General features: G+C 34.5%; 1 protein-coding gene across 5 annotated transcripts in view; it reads right to left on the bottom strand.

Moving 5' to 3' along the window:
• The window catches only part of LOC147908429 (uncharacterized), a 54,897-nt gene extending 36,808 nt beyond the window's left edge, over positions 1-18,089 (bottom strand). For 3 of the 5 annotated variants that reach the window (XM_087410399.1, XM_087410400.1, XM_087410398.1), the window contains exon 1: positions 12,622-18,086. In XM_087410399.1, coding sequence (XP_087266525.1) covers positions 12,622-13,394 — 773 coding nt within the window. In that variant the 5' untranslated portion in view covers positions 13,395-18,086. Of the gene's footprint in view, positions 1-12,621 lie in introns of all 5 variants that reach the window. The other 2 variants (XM_087410401.1, XM_087410402.1) reach the window with 2 other exon arrangements.
• Positions 18,090-18,277: the final 188 nt, after the last annotated feature.

Genomic DNA, 18,277 nt, shown 5'->3' with positions numbered 1-18,277 from the left:
GCCCATCAGAATAAGACTTTCGAACGTTGTTTGATGATGTGCTAACGGAGTCAACATCCGGCGCCACATCCACGAATCTTTCGCGTAGAGATTCCCTCAAACTCTCGAGCCGCGCGATCAGTGATTGTCTATTATCGATCGATAATCGCGAGTGTTTGATACTCTGCTCCTCCAATGATTTTATAAATTCGTCGCATCGTTGTTCTCACGTGCTGTATTCGTCTATAGTACTAAGCAGATTAGCTTGCTCAATCAAATCGTGCTTCATGTTGTCACTTGTGCTGTCATATTGATTAGTGACATTATTTGACTAAATCTTGTTTTTATATGATTATGTATGCTTTTTTATTAATGATCATCGCTAAAACCTAGACATTTCATACCCTAAAAAAATTTTCGCATTACGCTAACAAAATAGTTGAATATTAGCAAATGTTGTACTATTTGGCAACGTCGGATCTCAATTATATCATATTACATTATCATTGTCATTGCGAAACATGTTAAATGTCCTTGAAAAAAAAATTTCTTATATTACGCTGACAAGGTCATATTGAACCTTACAAATTTGCTGACACTGCAATTTCAGTGTCAGATTACATTAATGTTATTAAAGGATATCTTTAAAAATCTTTTGTTATAAAATCTGACATTTGCATTATTGATGTCATTGACCTGAAATGGTCATATAAATATCCGCGAGAATTTTTGCGGAATCAGTCTGTGTAAAATGGCTAACCGTAATTGTTCATCGTTCTTGGTTCCCGAAATTTTTGAAATGTGCTGATTCACATTAATATTTTTTGCCCGATAATGATAATAAAGGATGATATTGGAATATGATAATAAAGGATAATAAAAGATTATATTGAAGAGAAACATAATTATATACTATCAAAGGATTACACCTAAGTATTGGGATGAGTGGGCCACGGATTTCCTCTATCATAGATATCTAAGGATGAGTACATCCGAGTCTGAAGAATCCCAATTACGTAATTCATACTTTCAACATGAGCTGAGCAAGTAAGTATTTCATATATACATTCGTTTATGAAAAATGTTTTTCTATAGATGATTTATTCATTTGTTCTCCATTACAGTGTGTCTTCACATATAATTTGAAAGGACAACGACATTCATATTGGAGCGAAGGAGATATTTAAAAAGTATGCGAGTATATATATATATATATATATATATATATATATATATATATATACACACACACACACACACACACATATATATATATATGTATATATACAGGGTGTCCCATTTTAATTGCCCACCCCAAATATTTCGAAAACTACACATCCTAGAAGAAAAAGTTTTAGACAAAAGTTGTAGGGTTTCGAGGGGGGCATCCAACAGTGACCTTGACCATGACCGTTACCATGGCCGTCAAGGTCATTTCAAGGTCAAGTCAAAATTTTCAAATGGAACGCCTCTTTTTTCACACCGCAATTGGAAAAAGGAAAAAATTTTATGTTCGAATATGACCTTGACCGTGACCTCAATGTCAAGATCATGTCAAGATGAAATCCAAACATCTTGAAAACTATGTGCTCTTGCAAAAATGTTCGACACCAAAGTTGTGAGGTTCGGCGGGGGTTACTTAATGACCATGATCATGACCTTCAAGGTCATTTCAAGGAATTAGAAAGAGGAGGAAATTTTACGAGTCTGAATTTTGTGTGATCATAAAAGCAAACTCCCAATGAAGAAAACTAGTTATAAAGGACCATTTTATGAAAATTAACCCTTACTCCGTAGCTCTTTGTTTCGGCACCTTAAATCTGTAAACCATGGTCTTTTAGATCCTGTGCCTTTTTTAAACGGTAAAAATGCTTTGAAAAATCTGCAGAAATTCATGAAGCTTCTTAAAACCCTCAACTACAAATCCCAATTAAATATTTCGGGAAAAATAATTTTTTTATACATTTCTTACTGAAGAAAGTGGAAAAACCTATGGAAAAATCACTTGCTCTTGCACTTGCGGCAGAGTCTTGTAGACCCTGGGTTACAGGTTAAGGGTTAAAGATTTACCTTCGACATTAGTGTGTAACCGACGTGTACGGCGTGGAGGTCCGAATGGATTTCACACGTCATTGGCCCTGAAAAGGGCCGATATTAGTCAGCAGTTGTTGGACCATGTAAATAACTGAATGCCAACAAAGGCCAGATGTAATTAAGCATCCAGCCAGTTTCCTTTGTTCACTTGAATAACTGAAAGATTCTTATTTTTCATGCGGAAGGCCGATTGTCATTTGTTTTAGTAGTATCTGAAAAGTTGTCAATTTCTATTTATGTAACCCATGTTTCGTTTTAGTTTCTTTTATTCACTTGAATAACTGGAAGATTCTTAATTTTCATGCGGAAGGCAGATTGTCATTTAATCTAGTTATACTCAATGTTTATTTCATAAAGTAAGAAATTTTGATGTTGTCTCGAGCAATAACAAAATCTTTGGATTTCTGTTTGTAGTAGTTTGACGGTTATTTTAGATTTTTTTCTGTCTTTTTTTTCTGTAAACCGTAATCATGGGCGATTTTCCGCCTAATGAAATTGTTGATATGATTCGCCAAGTTGGTCGAGCTGAGCATAATTATTCATTAGCAGCGCGCTTTTATGCTGAAAAATATCCGAACAGGCGTCATCCTGATAGGAAGACTATAAAAAGGCTTTGCACCAGAGCTGAGAACGGAAGTCTAAAAAGAGAGCAACGAAAATCAGGTGCTAGTGAAGAAAAATCTGTAGCTGTTGTGGCAGCTGCTATTGTGGATCCTCATATGTCAACAAGAGAAATAGAAAAAAGGCATGGTATCCCAAAATCAACGGCCAATCGAATCCTGAAGGCTCAAAAATTCCATCCCTATCACATTCACATGCTTCAAAAATTAGAAGAAACTGATTATCCTCGACGTTTAGCTTTCTGCAACTGGGTGCAAAGCCAGGTGGAAGCAGATCCAGCATTCGTTGCAAAGATACTGTTCAGCGATGAAACCACCTTCACCAATAGAGGTGACGTTAATAGGCATAATATGCATTATTATGCAGATGTTAATCCACACTGGAAAAGACATAAGGAGTTCCAACGTCAATGGTCGCTTAATGTCTGGGCTGGCATTGTGGATGATTACATTGTGGGATATTTCTTTGAGGAAAATTTAAATGGTAATAACTATTTAGATTTTGTTCGAACTGAGTTACCAAATCTTTTAAGAAATGTACCTCATAATATTCAGGAAATAATGTGGTTCCAGCAAGATGGGGCCCCGGCACATCGATCTCGACAAGTAAAAAATTACTTAAATGAGCGATTCCCAAACAGATGGATTGGTCTGGGAAGTACTACGCAAATTTGGCCACCACGATCACCGAACTTAACTCCTTTGGATTTCTTTCTTTGGGGAAACTCTCTCAAAGAGAAAGTATATAAAATGGAACCCACAACAATGGAAGATATGAAGGACAGAATTCGAAGGGCATGCCAAAATATTCCTCCAACTTTTCTTCAAAATGTAAGAAATTCCTTCCAAAGAAGAATTAACAAATGCATGGAAGTGAATGGAGAGGCATTTGAACATTTAAAATAGATCCCTGAACTTGATTGATACATCTTGCCATGGTTGTTTGGGCATTTCCTAACTTATTCAATTTCACTATTAGATCTTACCTTTATTGGTTGGGTTGTACACTTTATTTTGCCTTTGATGGCTGGATATTGTGTAAATTATCCAAATTCTCCATTACATCTTACCTTTATTGGCTGGATTATTCATTACATTTTGCCTTTGTTGGCTGGATGCTCCATTACATCTTCCCTTTGTTGGCTGGATGCTTAATTACATCTGGCCTTTGTTGGCATTCAGTTATTTACATGGTCCAACAACTGCTGACTAATATCGGCCCTTTTCAGGGCCAATGACGTGTGAAATCCATTCGGACCTCCACGCCATACACGTCGGTTAACACTAATATCGAAGGTAAATCTTTAACCCTTAACCTGTAACCCAGGGTCTACAAGACCCTGCCGCAAGTGCAAGAGCAAGTGATTTTTCCATAGGTTTTTCCACTTTCTTCAAGTAAGAAATGTATAAAAAAATTATTTTTCCCGAAATATTTAATTGGGATTTGTAGTTGAGGGTTTTAAGAAGCTTCATGAATTTCTGCAGATTTTTCAAAGCGTTTTTACCGTTTAAAAAAGGCACAGGATCTAAAAGACCATGGTTTACAGATTTAAGGTGCCGAAACAAAGGACTACGGAGTAAGGGTTAATTTTCATAAAATGGTCCTTTATAACTAGTTTTCTTCATTGGGAGTTTGCTTTTATGATCACACAAAATTCAGACCCATAAAATTTCCTCCTCTTTCTAATTCCTTGAAATGATCTTGAAGGTCATGATCATGGTCATTAAGTAACCCCCGCCGAACCTCACAACTTTGGTGTCGAACATTTTTGCAAGAGCACATAGTTTTCAAGATGTTTGGATTTCATCTTGACATGATCTTGACATTGAGGTCACGGTCAAGGTCATATTCGGACGTAAAATTTTTTCCTCTTTCCAATTGCGGTGTGAAAAAAGGGGCGTTCCATTTGAAAATTTTGACTTGACCTTGAAATGACCTTGATGGCCATGGTAACGGTCATGGTCAAGGTCACTGTTGGATGCCCCCCTCGAAACCCTACAACTTTTGTCTAAAACTTTTTCTTCTAGGATGTGTAGTTTTCGAAATATTTGGGGTGGGCAATTAAAATGGGACACCCTGTATATATTATATTGTATATATAGGGTCACTAAAATCCGGACAAACTTCAATTTAAATTTTCCACTATATTGTGCCTCCGCCAGAGGTTGTTGTTGGCGTCCGAGAAAGCTTGATGCTTTTAGTAAACACTCATATTCTCAAAATGGCCACGATGTTGAAACCAAGTGCGGAGTATAATTGAATCATTGAAGGCTTTCGCGCTGGATGCTCAGCAATGGAAATAATTCGATTCTTTAGATATCCGAGATCAACCGTTTTCAACGTTGTGGCAAAATGTATGGCTTTACAACAGTCCAATGAAGGTTCCAGTATGCCAGCGAAGAAGAGTCTCTCGAAAAAACGCACCGCGAGGACCCTCGCAGTCGTTGAAAGGGCTCAAGCACTGATTTTGGATGACCCAGTTAATTTTCGCAATCGTTGCGAAAATTAGCATCAATTGTTTGTGTAAGCAAGCATCGAATGCCGAGGAGGATCTTCGATACAAATCGTACACATTAAAGATACGACAGATGCTCTTTGAGACTGCCAAGACAAGCCGAGTTGCTCGCTGCAATCTGCTATTCTGTTCTTTGAAAAAAGAATTCGTCGGGACGAATCAGATTCTTTTCTGATGAAAAAAATTTTTACTAGTGATGCCAAAATCAACCGGAGGAATAACCGATAGTTTGCCTACCTCGAGGATGTCCCTGTTGTCGCCAGAATGAAATTTCCGGCCAATATTCATGTGTTAGGTGTTGTGTCCAGCGAGGGTGATGTCATGCTATCACATTTTTTTAAAAAAGGAGAAATTGTCACAAAAAGAAGTGTATTTGTGTGTTCTGATGGAAGCCGTGGATGGAAACTGGCGTCCGGAAGACTATATTTTTCAGCAGGACGATGCACCGACTCATATGAATCATTTGATTCAAAATTGTCTCTCAGACAATATCAATATGTTTTGATTCAAGGAATTCTGGCTTCCCAACAGTCCATTTTAAATCCCTTGGACTACTACGTATGGAGCGAAGTTGAAAGGGTCACAAGTTCCGGCATCCCAATGTGACGTTATTAAGGACCGCTATTGAGACAGTATTCGTCGGCATGGACAGTGCTACATTACAACGTGCGTGCGAACGCTTCAGATCGAGAATAGAGGTCATTCAAGCTAATAGGGGATATATCGAATAATTATGTTCTACAAGGATCCCCTAAGTGTTATGTAAAAATTTTTTGTAATATTTAATTTTTCATTAAAATGTTTTGTTTAAAAAAAATTTTCGATTTGTCCGGATTTTGGTGACACACCCTGTATATACAATATATATATATATATATGTGTACACACATATATATGAGGTGTGGCTATTAAATAACAAGACTGGTGCTATAAAACATTTTATTTTGATTTCATACATATTTACTTATTATCACCTTCAATATATACCTCTCCTCTATTCCTACAACGCTCCATACGAATCTTCCATTGTTTGAAACAGTGCTGAAAGTCTTCTTCTGTCAGCTCCTTCAGGACGCGTGCCGCTTTCTCTTTCACAGCTTCAACGGACTCAAATCTTGTTCCTTTTAATGCAGATTTCACCTTAGAAAACAGATAGAAGTCGCACGGTGCAAGATCCGGCGAATAAGGCGGATGGTCTAACACTGGGATGCTGTACTTGGCTAGAAACCTCTTGACAGACAATGCGGAATGAGCTGGCGCATTGTCTTGGTGGAGAACCCATGACTTGTCTTTCCACAATTCGGGTCGTTTTTTCCTTATTCTTTCACGGAGTTCAGCAAGAACGTGAAGGTAGTAATGTTGATTAATAGTTTGACCTTCAGGAACTCAGTGAAGGTACACAATTCCATGAATATCGAAAAAAACAATCATCATTGCTTTGAATTTTGATTTGCTCATTCGAGCTTTTTTGGCTCTCGGAAATTGGGCTCTTCCAGTGCATGGATTGGCGCTTCGTTTCGGGATCATAAGTAAAAAACCACGATTCGTCACATGTTATTATCCTTTCCAATAAGTTTGGGTCATTTTCAATGGTCAATCGTTTTCAAAGTGTCAGTACAAAGATTTTTGCGAGCTTCTTGTTGTTCAAACGTGAGAATTTTAGGTACCATTTTGGCACACACTTTTTTCATGTTAAAATTGTTATGTAAAATTTGCCGTACACATTCTTTGTCAATTCCTACAGTTTCACCAATCGCACGAATACTTAACCGACGGTAGGATCGAATCAGATTACCGATTGTTTCGATATTGTCATCCGTTTTTGACGTGAAGGGCGACCCGGGCGTGAATCATCTTCAACATCTTCTCGGCCGTCTTGGAAACGCTTAAACCACTCAAAAACACGTGCACGCGATAAACATTCATGGCCATACACTTCTTTCAATAAATTATAAGTTTCAGTAGCGGTTTTTCCAAGTTTCACGTGAAATTTCACAACAATTCGTTGCTCTATTGTTACACTTATCATTTTTCCGGCGAAACAAAAAAAACAACTCTAAGAAGGCTACGGCTATACGGATTTGTTTACAGAAGCGAGAGGTACTACATTCGAAAGAGAAGGCTTCACGCTAAACAGCTGTCGGTCGCTGGCGTTTGGCGCATGCGTACTTCTTCTGTAGCAGCATCAGTCTCGTTATTTAATAGCCACACACACATATATATATATATATATGTGTGTGTGTACATATATGTATAAATAGAAACGAAATAAATATATATGAAATACATGTATATAAGTTAATAGGTCATTCACATTTCTTTGCTCCGTATTTATTTGTTTTCTTCCTTCCTTTCTTCTTGGCATCGCGTTACGCGCGCGATTGTACCATAGCGCTCGACAAATCACGCTTTCATTATCGTGCAGTGCGAATAATTATGTATAAAATAAAATATAATATAATATATATAATAAAATAAATAAATAAATAAAATATTCCGCATGTGAGAAGAGGATAACAACGCATAACAGGAAAAATGGTAAGTATTAATTATAGCGCGCGGCGGGAACTGACGGCGGACCGTGCCCGGAGGCGGCAATGGGGGCCGGCGGTGGCGGACTGCTCCCGGCGGCAACGGATCGTGCTCAATGGCCATTAACCTGCGTAACGTCATCACCACGACGCGGACTCCGCAACGCAAATTCCCGCACACTCCCACTACATAATTTCCCACTACGTACATCCTCGTTTCCCGCACTGCAATGTCATCCCCGCGACGTCACCCACTTTGACGTCAACCCCCGCACACACCCCGTGATGTCACCTCCCTTGTCCAATCATGTACTATGACGTCATCCCTCTTTTCCTCTTCGCGAACCCCCTGCTCCGCGGGTACCACCTCGCCCCCCCCTCTCTCAGAGGACTTGAATTAAAATCCCCTTATCTTTAATTTATTCAAGTACTTTGCTCTTGTATTCTTTATTTAGTTTGTTGTATATAAAATGCCATCCTACCTATTTGGGACAAATGGCATTTTTAACAGGCGGAAATTATGCTCAAAGCATACAAAGTGCGCAGATTGAATTCAGTGCATCAAATACAATAAACGCATTACATGAAATATGCACCTCATGTCATAACATTTGTAATACATCTGGGAAGATTGTAATTATTATTTATTACTTCATATACATATTTATCATTCTTATTCCTTAACAAAACTTTATAAACGCATTTTATAAGTTATTGTGTCATTTTACGTCTTATTTATATGCATTATTTATAAATTTTTTATGAGCCATACATATTCCGCTCCTCCCCTTATGAGTAGTATCCCACCCCTATGGGATATACGGCAAAAATGTAAGGGTTTAAAAAAGTTCATTTTTTGATACGTGCGCGCGCGAAATATTTCGAATTTTTAATATTTTTTCATGGTAAACAATACAAAGTTTTTACTGATATAGTTCGTTTGCTATAAACATAATAAATAATACTTAATAAGTTAAGTTTTGGATAAGTACGGTATATACCGAAGTTATCCTATATCTTGTCATTGAAAGGGTATTAAAGAGATGGAATTTTATTTCCTGATCATGCAACATCCTTAAGACAAAATTTTTAATCCTTTAAAGTTGGTAGAATCAATTAGAATCAATCTTTTTACATTTGATGGCAGGATCTATACACAGAAAGTTGGAATACCATGAGCTCCCGGTTGTCTCCCATCATTGTAGATTTAGTCATGCGAGATCTAAGAGAAATGCCTTGGAAAGATTTGAAATTGAGGTTCATTCTTTTTCAAATATGTTGATGACATTGCTACTGCAATGCCTCACTTAATTAATAAATTTCTTCAAATTTACAATTCTCTACATCTTAGATTACAATTCACGTAAGAGATTGACGGTGACAAACTATAATAAATGTTTTGGATGTCACAATCATAAATACCGATGGAATATTAGAATTTTTGATGTATTTCTTAAACCAACTCTCTGAGAGCTATCTCAATTTTTTGTTCTCCATCTTCTCTGACAAAAAAGAGGTGGTCTGATGGGCATGATGGATATAACATTTTTATTGTCACACTCTAAATACCATGAAGAGAATCCCAGATTTATTATTAACACTTTTTTGAATAATAATTATTTCATCAATTTTATTTTTCATCAATTTTATTTTAACACGATGAACTGTCTTAGATTTTTATTTAAACTCAAGACGTTTAAATAGGCAGATTCCGTCGAAATGAAGAATGATGAAAAGGAAAAAGTCATATGATTTACAATTCCATTCCTACTTTATCTTTATGGAAAATTTAAAAACATTACAAAAATCTGAATGTTAAACTGTCAATATTCACTAATTCAATGTGAATAAGCTTGACCGGTTTATAAAATCTCAGAAGAATGTTCTTCCTCACAGCTTTAAGACAAATGTCGTATACAAAATTTGTTGCAAAGTTGTAATGTTTCATATGTTGGACAAAATGGGAAAAAACTAAAAACGAGGAAACATGCTAAACATTGAAACAACATTAATAGAAAAACTGCAAATCCGTTTGTCATCACCAAACACAGAAATAAATTTGGACATGATTTCGTTTGGAAAAATACAAAAATCTTGGATAGTGAAAGATATTTGGGTAGAAGACTGGTTTCTAAGATACTTCACATTAAATTTTAAGAAAAATTAAAAATCTGATACCGAGTTCTTACATCATATAATATATTTTACGACCGTATATGTGATAACACGAAGTACAGAAATTAATATCGTAAACCGTCTAATTGGATCCTAAATGCTTGTATGATTCTGTAAATTTATATATTACGTATATAGTCCTTTGAAACGCGCGCCGAAATGATTTTTCGGTTCTGAAACGCTAACTCTACTAAACTGCCGCAGTAATATTACGAGTTAAATTGACTAGCAATTTAACAATTTGTTTTTTCGCATCTTCGATTTTAATAATGCTGATTGACATATTAAAATCTATAAATAATTAATTCTTATTGCGAAAAATATTAGCTCTGTCAGGAGTCGAACCCGGATCTCTTGCTTTCCGGGCGAGCATCCTAAGCTTTTGGATCATTGAGACCCTAATATTCCTCGCAATAATTGGCATATGAAGAAACAAAATCTATTTAGGCAATGTAAATAAACAATATATTGGGTCATCTAAAAAATATCCGCGGTTTTTTGTTCAATTTTTGAATGAAATTTTTCTTTATTGAAAATCAATTTTAATCAAGTATATATTGGCCATTATTATCTATAACCTTTTGTCATTTTTCGGGTAATTTCATAATTCCATTCGTGTAGAACTTTTGTGGTTTATCAGCGAAAAACTTTTTCAAGTGATTTTCGGCAGCTCTTTTGTCGGCCAATGTTTTTCCATCAAGAGAGTTCTGCAGAGATCGAAACAAATGGTAGTCAGACGGTGCAAGGTCCGGACTATACGATGGATGCATCAAAACTTTCCAACCAAGCTCCCTCAATTTTTGGCGCGTCATCAAAGATGTGTGTGGTCTGGCGTTGTTATGATGGAAGACAACACCTTTTCTGTTAATCAATTCTGGTCGTTTTTCCTTAATCGCTTCCTGTAATCTATCCATCTATATAGTTGTGAACAGTAGAGCTCTGAATTAATCATTAGGCCATGTGATAACACCTCATGATGGACGACTTCCTTCCAATCCCACCATACACACAGCATCACCTTATTTGCCATCAATCCAGGCTTTGAAGTCGTTTGTGGTGGTTCGCCGCGCTTATTCCATCTTTTACGAACAATATTCTTGTATTTCACCCATTTTTCATCGCCTGTGATGATTTGCTTCAGAAATGGGTCGATTTCGTTGCATTTTAGTAGTGTTTTGCTGATGGAAATTCGATCAATCAAATTTCTTTGCGTTAATTCATGTGGCACCCAAACATCGAGTTTCTTTGCGTAGCCAGTCTTTTTCAAATGACTCCAAACTGTCATATGGTTGATTCTTAGTGCATTGGCTATCTCCTGACAGCTCACATGCCGGTCTTGCTTGACCAGTTGCAAAATTTCATCGACTTTTTCAATGACTGGCCGACCAGAGCGAGGTCGATCTTTGACATCAAAATTTCCAGAACAAAATCGAACAAACCACTCCTGCGTCCTGCGTTCACTTACAACATCCGCGCCGTAAACTTCACAAATTTGTCTGCATGTTTGTGCTGCGTTTTTGCCTTTTTTGTAGTAAAAAAGCATTACATAGCATATTTCTTCAGATATTTCACTCATTTTCAAACCAATATAACTTTTGACACGATTGATGAATCACCAAACTTTGTTTACAAAAAATGTAACCTAAAATGTCATCTTTCAGACGCGCGTTCGTTTGACACAATCGGATTAGTGTTGCCCGATATATGACCATCAACACCATCTAGTGACAAAAAACCGCGGATACTTTTTAGATGACCCAATAATATATTATAGGACTCGTATACGTAATAACACAAACTACAGAAATCAATCATATCATTTAGACATTGATTTCTATAATTTATATTCTTACATCATGCCTTTCTCAACATTTTAAACAAGATTTGAACCAATACAATATTATTTTAACATTAGTTGACTACCTTCATATACTTTTAATATTTCATGACCTTTATTAACTCTGTAATGACAATTGTTTATTATCCAACAATCTTCTCTCTTACATTATATTTATGCTGAAGCAGTCATTTTAATAATTTAGTCAATACGAATCAGTACTGTAATGTGTTTCTTGTATCTATTTGAAAATAATTTATATTTTGATATATTGGTCATAATTAGCAGTTGATGAGTTTATATTAATTCTACAGATTTACATTACTGTTTTTTTTTCATGCTTTAATATTCACTTCGTTATCCTTTAGCGGTCAAACAGCTAATTGACAGGGATGTTCTCAAATATGGAATTGAAAAAACTCCTCAGCTGCTCTTTTGGACCTGTTCGGCACGATTAATTTTTAAAACTTTTTTGGCTTTATTGTAATATTATTTTTTAATATTGAGAGCTGTATAAAAGTGATTTAGTGTTATAAAAAATTTTTTATTTTTAAATGTACGTTATGACATCATTGAAGATGGCTCGAACAGAGCTGAAACGTTCAATTCTTTCGATTTGTATGTAATGTCTATACATTTATTGATTGTTGCGCGATTAACTACGTTCGATTGTTGCTCTCAATTACCTGTTAATCAATGTATTTTTATTTTTTTTATCTTGAGAGCTCAATTTTATTTTATTTATTGAATTTTTAATTATATAAAAACTAATTTATCATATTAATTAATCACTAAGTTATTTGTGTTCTTTCTAATGAATGATATTATTAGAAATCATACTTAAATGAAATTAGAAACATAATACTCACTATATTACATCATTATGATGTCGACATAATGTTCTTATTTCCTTTTCTTTTTTTCGATCAAGTTCAGAGAAATGTATCTTTTGAGATTCATCATCTCTACCTTCATCTTGAAATATCACTGCCATTTTCACCGCAATGTATCGATATTGCGCAGTTATCATCAAGACTAAGTGCACCATATATACATCCACACTAGCTTTCTTTAAAAATATACATACTGCACTAATAATTACGAATAGGCTTCCTAGTACAAAAATTTTGAGAGAGAATGGCTGTTTGGTAAAAGCAGCCGGTATTCTATAATCCTCGTAACAAAACAGATTTTTTTCAAATATCAATACAAAAGGTAAGCAGCCCCATGCTATTATCGATATCACGCCAGCGGATAAATAGAAATTGAGCGGAGTCTTTACCGGCTTTAAAGTCGTTGTCACAACGTCTTTCATAATTTCATCGGCCGTTTGCAATATTTTATTCAGTTTTTGGATTAATTGATATATCAAATTCTTACGAGCGCGAATTCGCAAGATAAGAAAAAACATTTCTATAAAGACTATGAAGCAGACCGTGCTATCTTTTAAAGCCTTCTCTATTGGCACGTAAATACACCCGGGTACCATTGCGATCGTCATAATGAATTGTATTATCCAAAAAAGAGCACTGTATAGCTTCCAAAAGAATGAAAAGGATGAATCGTGGTTGACCATCGGTAGAAGGTTGCCCGAAAACAAGTTCAATCGAACGTTTAAGGAATTCACGTTTTGGAAGTCCATGCTCACAATGTCGTTAAGCGGAATTGTATGATTAATTATCCTCTGTATCTTATATTCTTTACTTTACGTTTAACTTGTAATGCTATATCACAAACATTTCTTCTTTTTCCTCTCAAGGAAACATGTGTGGCTTTCCTATCGAAATTTGGATATAATTTGCGGAGCACATTGTTAATCTCCAATATTTTATTATTCCTTTGAATTTCTACTTAATACCTGAGCCTGAGTATTAATAAACGTCGTCACATGACATGCAATAAAGTTCCATACTTTTCATTATAATTTATAACGTTTCGTCTTGTTATTAGTGAGACTTGAAACTTCAATATCGTCAATAATACAGCGAATTTTCAAATCAATAACGACTTGAAGAAGTCCTCCCTCTATCTTCTAGTATCATAAAATGTACGAATTGATGAACATTAAAAAATAAAGACATTGAATGTACAGGACTACAATTTTCATTAAATTTATCACAGGGAGAACTATGAGATCAAGGAATTCCTTCTAAAGACATCTGTGTTCGACGTAGCAATAATTATCTTATAGTACTCTCTTAATTGCAAGCACGACACTATGTATCGCAGGACTACGAGTTATAATACATAAAGTTGTTTAAGAGATTATTCCATCCTAAAACTTTTGAAAAAATCGAAAACTTTTTTTGCTGAAATCGATAGTTTAGGATCTTAAGAATATAAAATTTTTTATCCGAAAGTGAAATTTCCAATATTGACAAGGATACAGTTGATTATATCGAGCAGTTCATAGCAATCGGTGCCTCTACACTGTCATTAAATTATTCTGTTTACTTGAATAATTCTTCTTCTTCGTCTTACTATTCCTCTGTATAGATTTCCGACCCTTTTATTGGGTCATGAGTATTATATCAAGTAGAGACTCTTCGGAGAGCAGAGACTCGCTTGTTTTCACTTTTCAATATTAGTATCTGTAATTTATCATTCTCAAAGTCAGTATCAATATGGGGGACAGTTTAACACCGAATCCAAACGGAGCTGACGTCTCTTAATCATCAGATAGAGTCGGCTCCTTAATCCTTAATATACACCTAGGGTCATTCGTGTTCTGCGTTATATTTTTTTCATTTGAAATACTAAGAGCATCTGATCAAATACCAGTCTCTTTTCTATTCCTAAAAAAAGTTTAATATTTAGAGAACAAGTTTTGTGCGTTGCCGGTTTCAATTCGTGCGTATCCCTAACTGGTATAACTCCGAAGTTCACCTCTGGGTCACAAATAACCCAATGTGTGAACAGAGTGTACATTTTATGTAACTAAAAAAGTTTAATTTTTTGTCTTTATTTTCAACTAATTTTCAGTTATATTGCGAGAATATTACACGAATTATTAAAAAAAGAATTTAATCCTAGAAGAAACATATTAGTCCTTAAAACACGATTTTTGGCACCTTTGTGTTGAATGTTGTCAGTAATATTATATATTATGTATTGACTATAACGTTATAAAGAACATTTTCCTAATAAATTATAAGGTTTTTAACAAAAATAAATATTTATAAATAATATGCATTGTTTAAAATGTAAATGAAATATATCTTCAATTTATAGCCATTTATGCATATTTAAAAAAACATCATTTTCAGGTTACTCAATAACTAAATTTTTGGACAGTCAATACTTTAACTTTTTTTTTCTTGTAGTTCAGAATGTTAATTTTAAGATATTGAACTATATTTTTTCCTTTAAACATTTTTGTTTCAGAGTTTTTACATAGTTTTTTATATGAAACAGTGCATTTTTCTCATTTTGTTAACTATATTTAATTATAATAATTTATCTACAATTTGTTATGAATATATAACTGTACAAATATTTTCTGAAGATGTTAAAATATATGTAAAAATCGTTTAATCATTTGTATTAAAGTAGAATGTTATGCATTGACTGGATGGTCTTAATTTGACCATAGGTTCGAGTGAAAATAAGGCACTCTCCTGAATTCTTCTCATAACATAAAAACTTTATTGCGGGAGAACCTATACATGCGCGCTTGCCGCTTTTGATCTCTCGCGTATTTACATAATGGCGACAACTAACAACGCCAACTCACCAAACTAAACTACCATAAACTAAACCGGTCGATAACGCGGTTGATAATCAGCATAAGCGCCATAACTAAGGAACTTCAAACATATTCATTGAGTAGACATAACATGTATATACGTATAAAAGTGATGAAAATTAAGTTAGAACACGAATGATCGTGTGTAGTAAGGGTATCAAAAACTAAAGTGCGTACTAAGAATTAAAATCGCGTACATGGGATCGAACCCGGATTTACAAATCACGAGTCAACTGCACCGAGCGGCAAGCCACTCGATGATTTACTTGAATAGTTTTCATTATTTGATGTCATAGTTACATATTCGTATTGTAGATGACGTTGACACACAATTTTAATGTAAATTATATTGGTTTCGGTTAGAAATCAATATGTCCAGGGGGCTTAAAATACGACGAAAAGAGATCGTTATTAAAACTTTAGAATGATGAGAAACTCAGAATGTTGTTTTCTAAAACGATGGACACAAGAACTATCACAAAATTAATCCAAATACTTTGAAATTTGACTTAGTTATTGTCAATTGAATTATTTAAAGAAATATCTATGGTTTTTGCTATAATTTATATACTTTTTTGTAATTTATATCAATTCAAAATTACTTTTTTAAAAAAGGTGAAAAAAGGCGCTCAAAGAAAATGTGCTTTTCGAATAAAACATAAGTATCCAACTCAATTAATAATAGTTTTAATTTTTTTTCAAAGATATTCTTTATTAAAGATCTTTTTATTCCAATCCAAGTAACAACTTTAATTCTTTGTCAAAAATTACTACTCGAAAAAAACTAATGTATCAAATGAAAAATTAAAACCAATTAAAGCAGCGCCAAGTGTTTACTTCTTTAACTTTATGTGGTAACACTTGAATGGACAAGGTAACGCAATTATATTTAAATTGTATTTAAAGATTATCGCGGGTTTTCTCCGTGTACAGATCCATTCTTGGAATGCTAACGTTTCGTGAATCTTGCAGTTCACTTCATCAGGGCGAGGAGCAACCTGATACTGTATCCTGATACAGTGTTCTCCCGCGAAACATATAATCTTTATATGGAAAGCACCCGTGGAAATCCCAAGAATATTATGAATTGTATTATTTACTTAATTTGGTATGGGATTTAACTTCACGCCAATTGTTGATATCAAATCTTTTTTATGAATGATACATAAAATTATGTGGAATTTAACTTGACACCAGTTTTGTTAATATCAAATCTTTTTTACGAATGATACGTACCATTAAGGGGATGCTGGAGTGTCCTGTTTTATCATTAAACTTTAAAAACGCCTTTCTCGTAACTGTGTTTATGGATTGAAAAATCCTTCTCCAATTAAAGTATCGACAACAACGCAAGTCGCTACATTTGAATACGAAAAACGAAAGAAAATTAAAGACTTACAGTTTTGTTATCGGCTTCTGTAGTCAACACATCACAATATGTGTTGCATATAAGAGTTTCAGATCTTGCACGTTCATGAAAAGTAGCTGGCGAATTGCGGAAAACCTAAACGAACAATTCTATGCTTTTAGAAACGCAGTAGGAGTTTTAGTATAAGAGAAAGGCGTGTACAAAAATTTCGATATGATCAGTACTTTCTGTGAAATGTTTTTTTTATAATTATCATCCGAAAGAAAATTCTGATAATCAATCAAATCGCAAAAGTGTGATTAATATAATTATAAGGATGATTAATATAATTATAAGGATGATGTCAATATAATTTTATAATTAACAAATCAAAAAGCCTTTATATGTGCCTTTATATGCAACATACAAATAATTTTTTATTTATCTATTAAATGATTCGGTATTTTTCCTATAGTTATTGGAATACATGTTAAATTTTGGGTCGACTTTTGAAGCATCGCCTTCTTTCCCCCCGCCGCTCAATGCTCGACGGCTGAGCTGCACCGGATCGCGCGCGGATGTGTATCTCAGGAGCGTTGCACTAAGAAATATGCTCCGTATCTTCTAGCAAATTATCAATCCTTTACTTTCCTTAGTCTTCTGTGATGTCTTCTTTATTCAACATGTCTTTCTTTATTCACATGTTGAATAAAGAAGACATCACGGAGTTATTGAAGTTGAATCATTCCAGTTTAAAATTACGCATCTCGAACTGTATCGACTCTTATTAGTCTTAAATTGATATTATCAGTATTCTATATTAAAAGATATTACATTTTGTGGCACATAAGCGTGGTCAGTAGCTCTTTGAAAGAAAACCGAATGTATCAATGTAATATATAAAAATAAAAGTAAATATTTTAAAAGTACATAATATTTAGTAAAATGTATATACTTATTAATATGATGTTCAATCACTATTATTAAGAAAATAACAATTATGTAAGAAGAAAAATATTTTTATGATAATTTTCATGCTAAAATGTTGTCATGATAATTTTCATGTTGGAAGATATAGCAGCATGTTTCTTATATTGTGACGCTCCTGAGATGCACGTCCGCGCGCGATCCAGCGGTTCAGCCGTCGACTGTTGAGCGGTTGTAAAGGAAAAATAGGCAGCACTTCAGAAATTGGCTCGAAATGTGTAATTAGTTCTGAGCACACTAAAGTACACATATAATTTCTATAATTTTATAAAAATATATTTGGAGTAATATGTTCATTAATAACGTTATTTGTTTAAAAAAAAATCAAGAAAAAAAGGAAAAAGCAGGATTGAACATAGGATCCTCAACATTCTGATCTCGCACCTAACGCCCGAGACCACATTGAGTTTTTGCAGATCGTCTCTATGAACGTGGTACATAAAAT

This window comes from Acromyrmex echinatior, chromosome 10 (assembly GCF_024713525.1).
Source record: "Acromyrmex echinatior isolate Ae372 chromosome 10, ASM2471352v2, whole genome shotgun sequence".
Lineage (NCBI taxonomy): Eukaryota > Metazoa > Arthropoda > Insecta > Hymenoptera > Formicidae > Acromyrmex > Acromyrmex echinatior.
The sequence above is the reverse complement of the archived record's forward strand: the minus strand, read 5'-3'. Positions and strand labels throughout refer to the sequence as shown.